The 16,008-nt window shown below is 40.0% G+C and overlaps 1 protein-coding gene across 2 annotated transcripts in view; it reads right to left on the bottom strand.

Moving 5' to 3' along the window:
- The window catches only part of Ncoa5 (nuclear receptor coactivator 5), a 34,632-nt gene that overhangs the window by 6,358 nt on the left and 12,266 nt on the right, over positions 1–16,008 (bottom strand). Inside the window, exons 2-5 of one of the 2 annotated variants that reach the window (XM_004858117.4) lie at positions 15,693–15,759; positions 5,893–6,219; positions 4,344–4,474; positions 2,891–3,017 (exon numbers count right to left, since the gene is read on the bottom strand). In XM_004858117.4, the coding sequence (XP_004858174.1) occupies positions 2,891–3,017; positions 4,344–4,474; positions 5,893–6,219; positions 15,693–15,730 (623 nt within the window). In that variant the 5' untranslated portion in view covers positions 15,731–15,759. The remainder of the gene's footprint in view (positions 1–2,890; positions 3,018–4,343; positions 4,475–5,892; positions 6,220–15,692; positions 15,760–16,008) is intronic. The other variant, XM_021238909.2, reaches the window with a different exon arrangement.

Raw genomic sequence — 16,008 nt, 5'->3', positions numbered from 1 at the left:
ACTTATTTTTGGTGCTGGGGATCGAACTCAGGACCTTTTGCTTGCAAGGCAGGAGTGGTGCCACTGAGCTAAACCCCCAGCCCCTTGACTGCTTATTGATACAGGGGCAGCTCATTCTGTTTTGACTTCTCTGGAAAACTCTCCTCTAGGTCTACAGCGATAGTTGGAGTTAAGGGAACCCCTAGGTGGAGATTTTTTACTCCTGCTCTGATGAGCCACTTTGAAGGCCGAATGTTTAACCAGGAGTTTCTAATTGTCCCACAGTGTTCTGCTCCCTTGTTAGGAACAGATTTATTAGCAAAACTGGGGGAAATTCTCAAATTCCAGCTAAGGCCAAAATGGATTTTACTTGTTGGAACTATACCAGGTCTCCCTGACCAAATCAGCCAACAAGTGGATCGATCCTGCTGCATGGAATAATGGAATACCTGGTAGGGCAAATTCTGCTATGTCAGTAGTTAATAAGACTAAAAGACCCCAGCCAGTTTCCTAACTAAAAGCAATATCCAGTCAAGGAAGAGGCAGGTAAAGGCCTTCAGCCTCATAGACAAATTTCTTAAATATGCCCTTCTGAAACCTTGTCAGTCCCCCTTCTCCCCGTAGAAAAGTCCTCAGGAATACAAGGTGGTAGAAGAACCCTGCCTCATTAACAAGGCTGTCATTCCAATCCATCCTCTAGTGGCAGATCCATAAACAATTCTCTCTCAAAATTCCAGGGGACACTAATTGGTTCTTACTCTTAGATTTAAAAGACCCATTTTTCTCCACCCTCTTGTACCCAGACTCCCAATTTCTTGTTGTTTTTGTTTTGTTTTGTTTTTTGGTACCAGGGATTGAACTCAAGGCCTTGCACTTTCGAGGCAGGCAGCAGAACCACTGAGCTAAATCCCTGGCCCCAGACTCCCAATTTCTGTTTGCCTTTGAATGGAAAAATCCCATTTCAAGAGAAAAACAGCAATATACTTTGACAGTCCTCACCTTTTTGCTCAGGATTCTTGCCACATCCACTGTAGCAAAGGTGCCAGAAATAGATAACTAGATTCATGTTTTTTTTGAGACAAGGTCTTGTTATGCAGTTCAGGCTGGCCCTTGAACTCACTACTATGTAGCTCACGCTGGCCTCAAACTCATAGCTATCCTCCCTCCTGCCTCAGCCTCCTGAGTGGTAGAATTACAGGTGTGTGCTACCATGCCCAGCTGGATTCATCTTTCTAGAATAAAACCAGTCCCATCTGAACTGTCTGAAGAACAAGATCACCTAAAAGGAGAAAGTTACTCCTGCGAGCCTTTGAAGACTTGAAAATTCTCTTCAAAAAGCAAGACTGATATGTGCACCCACATTCATACCGGCACAGTTTGTAATAGCTAAAGCTTGGAAGCAGCCCAAGTGCCCATCAACTGGAAACTGGATAAAGAAAATGTGGTTTTTAAATAAAATGGAGTACTACTCAGCCATAAAGAATGAAAAACTAGAGTCATTTATAGCTAAATGGATGCATATTGAGGCCATACTCTTAAGTGAAATGAACAGGACACACATGTGTAAATACCGAATAGTTTCTCTAGTGTGAGAAACTAATAGTGTAAACAAGGGTTAAAATGATTAAAATGGGGCTGGGGATTTAGCTCAGTGGTTCCAGTGCATGTCTCAAAAGCGCAAGGTCCCGAGTTCGATCCCTGGTACCAAAACAAACAAACAAACAAAATGATTAAAATGAATAATTAATAATTTGAAATAGGAAAAAAGGTCCAAAGATGAAGGAGTGAAGGGAGGGGAAGGGGAAAGGAAAAGAGGGAAAGGAAAAACTATGAGAAAAGAAAACAAAAAAATGGAAACAAAATCTATGTAAATAGGGAAGGGCGGAGGGGGTGAAGGGTGCACAGGTAATGGGGAAAAAAATAAGAATACAGATATATCATGTACAGGTACAAACACCCAATGATAAATGTAAACGAATTGTATACCTAAAATGTACCAATAAAAGAACTAAAAAAAAAAAAAAAAAAAAAAAAGCAAGGCTGGGCCAGGGATTTAGCTCAGTGGTTCTGACGCCTGCCTCGCAAGCATAAGGTCCCGAGTTCCATCCCCGGTACCAAAAAAACCCAAAAAACCCCAAAAAGCAAGACTTCAGTGCTGCTACAGGAAGTGTAGAAATCTGATCTGCTCCTCATATTTGGACTAAGAGTGAATGGTCATTAACTCTCGTTTCCTAATAGTTTTCTTCAACCTACCCAGTGAGCCACAGCACCCCAACATAGTTAGAGAGCACATAATCCCCAGTATGTAAGGTCTACAGCCCCTTCCAACGTGAAGAAGCTATAGAAGACACAGACCTCCACTCCCTCAGCACCACATAAGGAATTATGGGGGTTTGTGTTTCTCGGGGAAATGAGATAGGAAATTAGGGTGTGGCAAAGTTGGCTGGGGAAGCAGATGTGACCTGTTCATTACAAGACACCAGAACACATGAGCAGAAAAGTTTCCAAAGCCCTGGACATGGACTTCTCGAGAACTCGAACAGGTTTTCAATAGGATGGCCTAGACCTGACGTCAGCCTGAGGCATGAGATCCTAGCACTGCCTCTCAGGACCTGTATGTAGAAGTTTTTGAAGGTTTCCTTGAGATTTGGACTGCATAAAAGACACAGATGCCAAGAAGAACTTGCTATCTTCACAGCAGCCTGCACTGCTTTCTCCAGGGTGTCCTTTTATTGTTTTTTCTCCTTTTACTTGGCCAAAGCTCACTCTACAGAGCCAGTTTCTCCCTCATTATTCACTTTTACTTTTTCGAATAAACTTGGCCACTGCTTAAAAACAAAAACACAGCCCCAAGCAATGTTCAGCTGCCAGTTCAGGTTTAGGGAGAAATATCTGACAGATTTTTACTTACTTGGTCTGCTTGTTGACCACAATTACAGAACAATCCACAGGTCTTTCAGCATCAAAGCGCTTCTGGATTTCCTCAAAATATTGACGATAAAGCTCTTCTCTACGCCGTTCCTCACGTTTCAAACGCTCTGCAAGATACCACCAGGGAAAACTGAAATATGGACTGCCTTATAAAAACCAACTATAGAATGATGAATCAATCCTCAAATCTACTTCCTAAAAATAAAGGGTACGGACATTTTAATGCTTTGCCTGATATGTACTACCAAATTACCCTCTAGAAAGGCTGATGCTAATCTACACCTCCACAAAGGTGGAACCTCCAGGGCTCATTTCTCTGCACCTTAGTCAACATTGGGTATGATTATTCTCTTAATTTCTGCCAACTTGACAGGTGGTATTTCATTATTAGTTTAATTTGGATTCTGGAAACTTTTTTGGAAAAAAAAAATCAAGTAGCAAAGTTTTATAATACCCACTTGATCTTAGCCAAAAAGTCAAGCCATAATTGCTAGGTATGAAACAATTAAAAACTCTTTAAAGATGTACTGAAAGCCAGGCATAGTGGCACACATCTGTAATCCCAGCACTTAGGAGGCTGAGGCAGGAGGATTGCCATAAGTTCAAGGCTAACCTCAGCTACACAGTGAGTTCAAGGCCAGCCTGGAGTACATAGCAAGACCTTGTCTCAAAAACAAACAAGCAAAAAAACCCCCAAAACCCAACATGTATTGAGAAAAATCAGGCTTTAAAATAAACTATGGAGCTGGGGATTTAGCTCAGTGGTTCTGCCACCTGCCTCACAAGCGCAAGGTCCCGAGTTTGATCCCCAGTACCAATAAACAAACAAACAAACAATGTCTCTTTACCTAAAAAAGAGATGCTATTAGGGAAAAATGACAAACAAAAGCCTACACTGTATATGTATATGTGCTGCTGAAGTGAGCACTTACCCTGTACATGTAGCTAGTCATAGTCATCAGATCAATGGGCAAAAATACAAGCATTTAATGCCTTCAGCTTCAATCTTTTATTTTTCATTGTTGGAATTTATTTCTTGCTGGATGACTAAACCAGATGATGGCGACAATTTGCATTTAAAAATTATTTCCAAGTTCAATGTTCCCTACACATTAGTGGGCTTTTAAGCTTCTTGGCTAAATCATTAGCTCCTTTTCAAATAAGGCATTATAGTATCTTCTTTCTTCTTTTTTGTGCAGTACTAGGGATGGAAACTCAGGAGTATTTTACCTTGAGCTACACCCTCAGCTCTTCTTATTTTTTATTTTGAGACAAAGGATTTTGCTAGTTGCCCAGGCTGGCCTCAAACTTGCAGTCCTTCTGTGTCAGCCTCCTGAAAAGCTGTGATTATAGGCATGTGATACCTGTCTAGCTCCGCTTTTTTCTTAAAATATTCTACCAGTAACAGGAATAGGCTGTTTCTTCTACTTTACCTTTTGCACGACTTTCTGGGCCATGTGGGCCTCGCCCATCAAAGCTATCTCTGTAACGGTCAAAGTAAGAGTCATCCTTTCTCCTGCAATAGTCATCCATCCGCAGGTATCGGTCATAAGAGCCTTCTCTCCTGACAAGGAAATTTTCAGAGTGTTAAAACTTTGTCCTGGGCGGGGATTTAGCTCAGTGGTGCTGGCATCTGCCTCGTAAGCGCAAGGTCCTGAGTTTGATCCCTGGTACCCCCCGCCCCCCCAAAAAAACCACCACTGTTCTGCAAAAACCAGATATAGAGAATTCTTCTGAGTAAGGCATGGGATTTTGGGAGCATATCTGGGACTTATTACTTATCATCTCTGTGACTGAGTTAACTTGTCTCATACAATGACATAGGGTGTGTATGTGTGTGTGTCTGTGTAGACAGAGATGATGTATAGAAAGTCCCTGGCATGTAGTAAGTGCAAAATAACTAGTGGTAATTATTTATATTTCAGGAGCCAGTTAGCAATTTCCAAAAAACTTTATCACCTCTAACAGAAATTGTACTCATGAAACATTAACTCTCTATTCTCTCTTCTACCCAGTCCCTGGTAATCTTTATTTTCTGTCTTTATGAATTTGCCTATTCCAGGTATTTCATATAAGCAGAGTCATACAATATTTGTTTAAGTGTGGCTTATTTCACTTAGCATAATGCTTTCAAGTTTTACCCAGGTTTTAAAATACATCAAAACTACACTTGGTTTTATGGGTGAATAATATTCCACTGTATGGATATATAACATTTTTTAATCCATTCCTTGGTTGGTGGTCATTGGATTGTTCCTACATTTTATTTATTTATTGTACCAGGGATCAAACTTGGGATCTTGCGCTTGCGACGCAGGTGGTATCTACCTTTTAGCTTGTACAAGTAAGTGTTGCTATGCACATTCATGTATAACTATCTAAATTCCTCTTTTTGATTCTGTTGGATATATACTCAGGAGTGGAACTGATGAGTCACATATAATTCTATCTTTAACTTTCTGAGGAACTGCCGAACTGTTTTCCACAATGGTTATATAGCATTTTCCACCAGCAATATAAGAGGGTTCCAATTTTTCCACACTTTGTCAAGACAACTTATTTTCTGTGTTTTTTAAAAAAAATTATAACTATTCTACTAGGTATGAAATGGTATCTCATTGTACCTTTCATTTGTATTTCCCTGATGACTAATGATATTGAGCATCTATTCATTTATTAATTGGTTATTAGTCTATCTTCCTGTGGTTTTGCATTGCCAAAATAATTTGTACTCCATTTATGTTTTTGTTTGGACAATGTTGTTTTTCATGGAGGAGGGAAGACTGATCCAGGTTCATTTGCTAGGCATGATTTAATCAATCATTCATACCTTTTGCAAAATTTATTGAGCACCGTATCTACTACTTGACATTGGAAATACAAGCTCAATCAAATCATTGCCCTTATGGAGCTTTCAATTAGCTCAACAAAACACATAAAGGCTGTTAACAAAAAAAGCAAGCAGGATGGCTGTGTACATACCTGTATATAGAGTCTCGGGAGTCCCTTATGTCTCTGTATCTGTCATACATGGGGTCTCGGTGATCTCGAAAATCCCTGGAGTCTCTCAGGTCACGGAAGTCTCTAAGATCCCTCAGGTCTCGAGTATCTCGAATACTTCTGCTGTCTCTGTGATCTCGCATGTCTCTGCTGTCTCTGTGTTCCCGCAAGTCTCGGGGGTCTCGAATGTCTCTGCTGTCCCGGGAATCTCGACCATTTCTGCCATCTCTGGATTCTCTCCTTGGGCTTCCTCGAATTGGAGATCGTTCACGCCTTGTATCTCGACTGTCTCCAAAGCCATATGGATCCCTGTGGGAGGTAGCAAGGAGATGCTAAGACAAAAAAACTGAAGGTAGCCGACCCTCAGCTTTTTATAGGAGAAAGCCCCACCCTCCAATTACTTTTCTCTAAAAGTGACAAACAGAACATGACTAATATTTTAAGGACAATTAAATACTGACTACAAGGTTTCAGACTCTCAAAGATTAGGACATCATGATCAAAAGTTTTGAATGGATTAACAGTATGCATCAGGCTTCAGGGAGTAATTCAGTATTCCTTGGACATGCCAAACTGTCATCTCAATTTTCATAGGTTTTCAATGTGAGAGTGCCTTTCTCTTAAAATATATTTTCTCCCATCACACTTGTCTGAAACTTTACAAGGTGGAGAAAGTAGTGAGAACACAGTAAGAATCAATACTCAGGAAGAAAAAAAGAGCAAAGAGCATAATTTCAGGAACTACCTTTAAAGTGTAGAAAACATCACTTAAATATCTGTGAGGATAACCAAATTACGTTGAAAAAATGAAAGCAGGGCTGGGGATTTAGCTCAGTGGTGCCGCCGCCTGCCTCACAAGCACAAAGTCCCGAGTTCGAGCCCCAGTCCCCCCCAAAACAAGAAAAAGAAAGCAAACACATATGATGCACACAATAAAAAAATCAAGAACAGTTTCTGTCTTGCAGAGCTATCTGAGTAGTTGTCTCTCTTAATCTAAGGGTTTATGAAGAATTTGATTTATTTTGCCCAAGGTTTTATTTTTCTTTTGAGTAGTGAAGTCACAGATATGCTTGATCTATACACTGGCTCAATGTTCTTACACGAGACAGTTCACCCAACTGGAAACTCAACTCTTAACATATTTAAAATCAAAACTTCCTCTTTTAATCCTATCAGTCCCATTCCTGACTTTTTCATTTTTGCAAAAAAGTCACCTAATTACCAAAGTTTAAGTTCTTGAATGTTAACTCTAATTCGTCTTACCCGAGCTCCATTAAGTAATGTGTTCTATTCATTTTCTTTTCCATTCTCTAGTCTAGAGCTGTAAATCCTTATTTCTATACTGGCGCCAGTAAGAATTTCCAAAAATCACAATCAAATCAATCTGTATTTCAATTCATTCAACAGATAAATATCTTCCTATGATATCAATTTTCACCTGTTACCAGTCTAAGATCGATTCTAATGGCCCTGGGCACCTCTAACAAATCAGGTCCCTTCCTATTATCTCTTCCCTGCTTAAACCTTCTCAGCTCTATTTAAGCTATCCTTATGATTTAATTCATATATCTCTGTCTCAATATTTTTGTTCATGTTTCTGTACTTGCGACTGAATCCTCATAAGCAAGTTCACGTCCTGTGTCACAAAAGAAACCTTCCCAATCCTTCATTAACTGTGGATCTCTCCTACTTAACTCTCAGAGCACTATTTCTTATCTTGACTTGATATTTATCTTCCTACATAGTCTCACGTCTGACTTGCTTTAAGAGTTATATCCTCCATAAAACATGCCCTGAACTCATGATCTTCCCCAACAAACAGGCTCTTCCTCTAGTCCCTTCCATTTCAGTTAATGACATATCTAACAGTGGTTCAAGCCAGGAAATTAGATGGCATTCTTCTCTCACAGCCTCATCCACTCTTCCAACCATATTTCCAAATTCTGTTCATTCTTTCTCTGAAACTGGTATTGGTTTTGCTCACTTTACATCCACTCGTACTATTGAAGGTCATCCCATAATCACTGCAGACCTAACCCACAGCAAGAGGCTTCTGAAGTAACCTGCCCATTTTTTGTTTGTGTGTATGTGTGTTTAATCTTTCTCCAGAAAGATTACTCTAGAGGTGGTGAAACTATGGCACATGTGGTGTAGCACGCTGTTGGTATCACTGAAAGCTCTAAAAGGTTTATCATTACTGCTCTAAGTAATCATTTAAATATGTAAAACCCTTCACCGATTTTCTATAGTGTGTGTGTATGTATGTATGTATGTATGTATGTATGTATGTATTTATTTATTGGTACCGGGGATTGAACTCAGGACCTTGCACTTGCTAGGTAGATGCTGTGCAACTGAGCTAAATCCCCAGCCCTCCCATAGTATTTAGAATTCAATCCAAATCCAAAATCTCTACCAAGGCTAGGAAGATCCTGCATAATCTTGGCTGGCTCCTATCTTTTCCAATCTTATTCCACTTTCTCCCTAGTTCACCACTTTTGTGCCATACTGGTCTTTCAACTGTAATTAGCTCAGGCCTTTCCTGATCTCTTTACTTGAGCAGCAGGAATGGACCCATGGTTGTTTTCCAGGTCTTAGCACAGAAATATCCCTTACTCCCTAATTCTGTTAGTTTAAAAGTTTGTATCTTTTGCTCCTAAATTCTCAGTTTGGTGTTACAGTGCTGGTACCAAGGCAGTGATGGAGAACCTATGGCATGTGTGCAGCAGTGGCCTGTTTGTTGTGATTAAAAGCTCTAAAAGGTTCACCATCAAACTGACTTAAGACCTCAAACATGGTAAGCAGATGCTCTACCAGTGAGCTACATTCTCAACCCCTCATGTACTTTTTTTTTTTTGAGACAGCGTCTCATTTTGTAGTCCAAGCCAGCCTTGAACTCATGGCAATCCTCCTCCCTAAGCCTCCCGAGTGCTGAGATTACAAGTGTGTACCACCATGCCTGGCCTTCATATGTGGTTTTTACTTATGTCATTTATCAGAAATTGACAGTACATATTTACTTGTTTGTTTGGGTTTTTTTGGTACCAGGGATCGAACTCAGGTCCCTGCACTTGTGAGGCAGGCGGCGTTACCACTGAGCTAAATCCCCAGCCCCATATTTACTTGTTTAATACCTGCCATACTAATCTGCAAGCTCCACAAAGACAAGGACTATGCCAATTTGATTCTGCATTATAAATTCACTATGTAAAACAATGTCTGGCATATAGCAGATGCTCTATAAATATGCTGAATGAGTCTTGCTTTCATACATACTACTACTGTACTTATCAAACTGTTCTGTGATTATAGTCATGTGCTACATAATAATGGTCCAATGATGGACTGCATATACAACAGTGGTCCCATAAGTTTATATTGCCCAGTGATGTTGTATCTTGTGTAAGTACACTCTATGATGTTTACAAAACAAAACTGCCTAATAACACATTTCTTAGGATGTATCTCCTTTGTTATGCAATGTATGACTGTATTTGTCTACATGGCTTCCCTATCAAAAAACTTAAAAAAAAAAATTTATTCCAGGGGCCGTGGATTTAGTTCAGTGGTTCTGCTACCTGTCCTGCAACTGAAAGGATCCGAATTCGATCCCCGGTACAAAAAAAAAAAAAAAAAAAAAATTATTCCAAACCGCTCTCTTGAAGGCTTTATATCCTTAGAACACAGTACTGAGTTCAGTAAATGTTTAATGAGTTGAGTTATTCTACTAAACTGCAAGCCTTTTAAGAGCTGGCACCATGTTTTGTTTATATTTTGGTCCTTTACCTTGATTGTACGTACAGGCATTTTTTATTACGCCATCAGCTTGGTGGAAAATAGAAAACCTCAATTTCATTTCATTCTCATGGATATAGCAAAAAATAAACGTCAATTTTCCTCCTATGAAAAAGCCTCCCCCTCTCACACAAACACACACACTTAAAAAAAAAGAAAAGAAATCTCACATTATATTGCTGAAGAGGAACTCCTGGGCTCAAGTGATCTTCCTACCTCATTCTCCTGAGTAGCTGGGACTATAGGCACACTTTTGTCATATATTTCAAGGTTCACTAGCACTCTTGATTTGTAGAAGCAAATACATGATAAATCAGGGAATTTAAATGAGGACAGACAGATATTAGTTCTTTATCAGAAAAAGGTGCAGATTAATCATGAGTTTTTCAACTTTCCTATTATGTCATATAATCCTCCTAACATATGTTACATCTGACGTGGTATACAATGTGGGCAAACATTCAGGACCCAATAGGAAGCGACAACTGCAAAAGTATTTTTAGATTATTAATGATCAGTGGATAAAGCTGTCTTGGGGAGCAGTCAAAAGTAGTTATAAGAGGTGGAGTCAGATTTCAAGTGTTCTTGGCAATCAGGGCTGAAATATCATGAACCTGACAGACCACAGACCACACAAAAAGCCTTGGGCTGGTGGAAATGGGGCCAGGGGACGTAGATAAAACACCATGTCCCAGCACGTTATTCACAGCCTTAGGATAATTATAAATGTCACATTTGGTTCTCACTTTTTTTGTGGTGCTAGGGATTGAACCCAGAGCTTCATGCATGCTAGGAAAGCACTCTACTGCCGAGCTACACGCCCAACCCCAATGGTTCTCATTCTTTTAAATCCACTGAACAACCTTACTTACCTGTAAAAATCTATTCCTCTAGGTGGACTATTACCCTTCTTACAGGAAAGTCTGGGTCTGTGTTTCTAGTTTAAGTCTCTTTCCTCAAAGAATCTAAAGTCCATCTATAACAAAACTACCTATCTCCTCTCAATTTCCTTCAGGGTAAAAATGTAGAAGGGGTAAGAGAATCAAAAGAGCAGTGGAAGTATGAAGAGAGAAGATAATAATTCTCCAAAATGAAAAGGCAAAGCTTTTTTCCCCCTTTCTCTATAAGATAAACATTATGGCAGACTGCTGTTCTTTTGGAGAGAAAAACAAAACAAAAAACCCTTTAGGGTCACTTTAGGACCCAAACAAAGAACTCCTCCAAGCAAAAGATCTCCTGTTGCTGGCCCCACCAGTTTTCTCAAAGCAAGAATACAGTTAAGAAAAGGGTGGTACAGTGTACAGGATTTGGAATATCAAGAGGACAAAGCCTCCTGCACAAGAAGCTTGACCTTAGGTGGTAAGTAAGTTTCTGGAGCATAATAAGATTCACAATATCACTGCGTGGCACCAGAGATGTTTTACTAAGGAGAACCAATGCATTACATCCTCATGTACCATGTCACTAGAGGCTAAAAAGAAACTGAACAGTGGTTACACAAATTTCACCACTACAGTACACAAACTGAAGCACATGGCAAACACAACTAAAACTGCACGGTAAGCTTCTTATCTGTTCAGCCAGGATGTGTATGTGGGGGAGGTAAAATGCTCTCTGCCTCGAGAGAAACCAGGTCATACCATTGGAAAACATTTAAGCGGTAAGGGAGGGATAGGTGAGGGGAAAAATCATGGCTCAAATGGCAAGTAATACGCTTCTGGTAGAAGTGCTTTTCTTGCTGAGGTCTAAAGGAGCTTTAGGGTAACAGGCATCAAAAAGCCTACAGACCAAGAACTAATAGATGATGATCAGCCTAGTAGACTGTGATGGACCTTGAGCTGTTCTTTGGCTAGAGAATGAAATCTCAGATCCAGGACGGTGTTCTTTGGCCTTAGCTGTAGAGAAGGTCAGGGAGAAAGGCCCCTGACTTTTTCTTTTCTGAAGAGGTATCTTCTTTCTGTTCACTGGAATATTTCTTGGGAGGGCCAGGCCCCCCCTCTTTTTGACCCTAAGAAAATCCTTCATCAGTTCAAACTTCGGTCACAGATATTGTCCACAAATAGTATCTAAATGGCTTGGTGCTGTGTTGATCCCCCATCATGATAGCTCCATGCTACTGTTAGAAATAAAAGGGTTGTGCAGACTTTTGCCATCAGATGTAGGAAGAATATGGGGTGCAATGAGATTCACACTCACAGATCCAAATTTTCTAAGTGTCCATGCTTCTCCCAAGGAAGCAAGCTGATGATTTTCTCAAGCACAAAGATGACTTCGCTGTGGGTAGAGGTGATACTTGCTGAGAACTGATGACTCTTCTCCAGGTGTTAGTGCAGAGGCAATCATAGCTTGGTAATTTTTAATTGTGAGGCCCAACACAAGCTGAGGCTGTTTCATACACAAGGAGCAAGCAGTTATCAAAAGAATTAAGGTCTTGAGGACAAGTAGAAGGCCTTGCAGGTCATACAGGAAACTTGTCCACAGCCAGGTTATGTCTGATAAGCCAATCTCCCAAGCCAGGTTATTTCCGATGAGCCAATTCCCAGTGACTTTCACCAAAGTGGTACCAAACACTTAACAGCCTTCACAAATATGAGGAAAATTCTCTGAAGAAGACTTGACATAGACAAGTTGATTCTATTTGTTCTTCTTAAGGTCATAAGGTAAAGTTTAGAAAATACATTCTTCTTTATAACACAGGGATCAATAGTTTGCATAGGGGTATGCTCAATGGCTTGGTTTGCCAAGGTGGTGTACTGAACTGAGAATTAGGGCACACCCAGAACAGTGACCCAGTCTTTAAAGAAGGAACATTGCCTAGTATCAATGATATACAATTTATATGGCAACTGTGCAATGTACTTAAAAGGGTCCAATGAAGTGGCCCAAGGGTTAAATGATAAGAATTTAGGCTGAAATGTGATCCAGAGCAGGGCTCTCTCATGCAGAGTTCTGTGCTTGGCTGAGCCAATATTGTCAGAATTATACATTGACAGCTAGAGTCACTGGGGAGACACATTACTGAACACAGCACAAAGCCAGCAAAATTGGGGTTTACAGAGACATTTGCAGAGGTGATAATCCTGTGAAAACTCCCAATGACACTTGGGTGTTTTGACACTCAAGGTTAACGTTCAGCAAAACAGTGTTATGAAGGTCTTGCCAACATGGTTAAAAACAATTTTCTTATTAAAAGTAGATAGCACTGAAGACATAAAGGCATATCTTAAGGAAATACTTGTTACAGTATCATTCCAGTGAACAATGTATTCCCGTGCCTGGGGCCACACAAATTGTCAATATACTCATACATTTGGAATTACCTCAAGGTTTTGACTGGATGTGCATGCACCCAAAGTGATATCCAGTGTTCAGCCCGAGAGAAATCATTAGTCCCTGACAGGTTAACCACTTGCTCACTCTTTGTATTTTACTTCTGTTCTACTGGTGAATCTTAAGAGATAAGACATGATCAGGTCAATGACTGAAATGTTAGCACTCACTTTGAATCATTCCCTGGACCCTCCTCTCTTTTTTAAAGTAAAAATCTGCAACTCTGTTCAGATTTTAGGTGGAATTTAGAACAAATTTATTAAATATGACCACCCTTCTTCCCTGAAGCAAAGAAACATGACTTTACCATCTAAAAAACATGCTAAGGAACCCAGTTAGGCACACATTACCAAAGTGAAAACTGAGTGTTGATGGACTAAATTAACCTAGTTATCCCTTCTATTGATTGTAAATAAAGCAGGAAGCCACAACCCTATCCAAATCCAAACGACCTCATTTTAGAACTTAGTTCTGAGGAAGGTGATATTTTTAAGAGGTATATGAAGGTGACTTGTACATTTATGTATCTGGCAAAGAGGGGTTTTTTTTGGTACTGGGGATCGAACTCAGGACCTTGCGCTTGCAAGACAGGCACAGTGCCACCGAGCTAAATCCCTGGCCCAAAAAGTTCATTTTAAAAAGCTCTCTCTTGTACAGTTTATATGTCTCTTTATGACAGGGGTGTTATAAAGAAAGCATAAAGCTATTTCTTCCTTTATAGATGACACTATGGAACTGCATTTTACTTTGGGATGAAATTAACCTCTTTAATACCCTGGCAATAGCTATACAGGATTCTAACCAAGGAAGCTGGTGATTTCTCCAAAACGGCAAAGCTTGAGTATTTACAATCAACTGGAAATGTTAACTCATCTGGTTAAGTATCATTATTAGGATGATATAAAAACCCCTCAATGTGTAAGAGAAATAAGAACTATTTTATATTCTGCAATATGTGTGTGTGTGCTTAAACCTTCAAAAACACAGATGCTATTATCTAGAGATCACAAGCATCACCGAGATAATAGAAAATGGGGAGGGTTTTAGAAGTTGAGTCCAAAGTCTTTACAGTTAAATTCCATGCTCCTTCTGGTAAAGCCAACTGGTTGAGAAACATATACACTAGTATTCTCTGGAAATCAGACACACACACTGTCTCTTTTCAAGCTATTTAGCAACTACTGCTTCCAATGGGAGCCTCATATTTCTGACCATTAGATATAATCTGTCATTCCTATGTTATATTTACTGGGACAATTAGGAAAACAATACAGATGGGACTGCCCAATATCTGCACCATAGTTAGATGTAGACGAATGGAAACAGATGTTATATGGAACTGTTGAAGTTCTATGAATTTGCTTGTGTTCAGGCTACACAGATACCAACAAACCAATCAACATGGTGTTTACCTGGAAACTGCAGGCATTCTTTATGATGTTAGAGAGAATAATAATGTACATACCCTTTTCTGCAATGAAACTAATGGATGGCCATGGCATCTGCCTGACCCGTGGTGCAGCTGTAGCTGTGGTGTTGGATTCAACTCCTCTGTATAGGCAGAATGGACAAAGAATCCAACACACAGAAGCTATTCTTTCCTGTAATTATGTTTGAAAGCAGGATAGCTATACGTTATGCGCAATTGTTCAGTTACTTGGGTGTATCCTCAGGTCCCGTGGAATTATCAATACAAATTAGAAATCTCTGCAGTGTTCAGTTCACTGTAGGAAATGTAGTTTACTTGGGATGTAGTTTAGGTAAGTGGTTTCTGTGAAAATAGGGGATTTTACCTTGAGGCAAAGGCAAAATCCATAGAGGATCCACATGAGCTTTGAACAGACACCAGATATGAAATGTATCTTATCTGTCCACATTCCAGACAAAACTGGACACACTGCATCCACGTGTGTGCTATTATGGAACCAGAAAGTTTGGATATAAAATCCTCATCTTTGTTGTAAATGGTAACATTAGTAATGCTCTTCATTGAGAGAATGGACCAATTTAATTTGCGTCTTGAGGGTGTACATCAGGACTAGCTCTTTTGTAGACAGTGAAAGGAAAAATACTGGGAAAATGCCCTCTATTTCCAAGAAAGCTAAGAAAAAGGGAGACTTTTGAGAAGTGAAGTGTTTTGCCCTTTTTATTTACCCTCAAACAGAAACCCAAGCATGCGAGCAAACAGGGGATCTGCAGCACAGGCACAGCAGCAATCTCTCAAGCAGCTCTTTCCGTAAACCTGGGTTAACATCTGGACCAGCAGCCATTTGGAATGAAGAGTCGAATCTCTGCTGCCTGCTGCAATGAAGTATGGCACACACCAACGACCCTGGGGCGCTCCTTCTGCTCTGGAGGCTCCCAGTGACACGTGAGCTGGGGAAAGACAGAGGTTTATCCTCTTCAATTGCCTGCAACTCATGTTGCAAACTGAACTTGCTGGGTTTGTCACCGAAAACACAAAGCTTCCTCTGCATCTCCTGATGTATGTTTTAAAAAAGCAGCAAGGCCCTTCATACAAGGTTCATGTTCTTATTGTTTGCTTGAGCGTTTCTGATTTGTTGGGGGGGAAGAAAAGACCTTTGATGCATGAAGTTGGGCTTAACTCCCCAGAGCCCAACTCTCCCAAGGTAACTCACTGCTTCAGGGTACTTTACCTTCGTGTGGGGCTGGGTCTTGATGGAGCCGTATTCATATTTCTTCTTTCCGCTGCCTTATTAATATCTGTAAAGAATAATCAACCCATCTGTTCAATGCTATGGAATAAAAACAAGATCATCAGCACATTTTAAATGAAAGCAACAACAAAAAAATTACAGTGATAACCAGATGGTGTAAGAAAATCCATTCAGCAGAGACACATGGTCACTTGGGCAATTTTTATTATTAAAATAAGATAATACATTGTCATAGCTGGGTAAGAACCCTCAGTTTTCTAGCTAACACATAGTTTAAAACTGATTTTGTCAATGC

This window comes from Heterocephalus glaber, unplaced genomic scaffold (genome assembly GCF_053883595.1).
Source record: "Heterocephalus glaber isolate CG9 unplaced genomic scaffold, H.glaber_assembly_v1.0 deba00001673, whole genome shotgun sequence".
Taxonomy (NCBI): Eukaryota; Metazoa; Chordata; class Mammalia; order Rodentia; family Bathyergidae; genus Heterocephalus; species Heterocephalus glaber.
The sequence above is the reverse complement of the archived record's forward strand: the minus strand, read 5'-3'. Positions and strand labels throughout refer to the sequence as shown.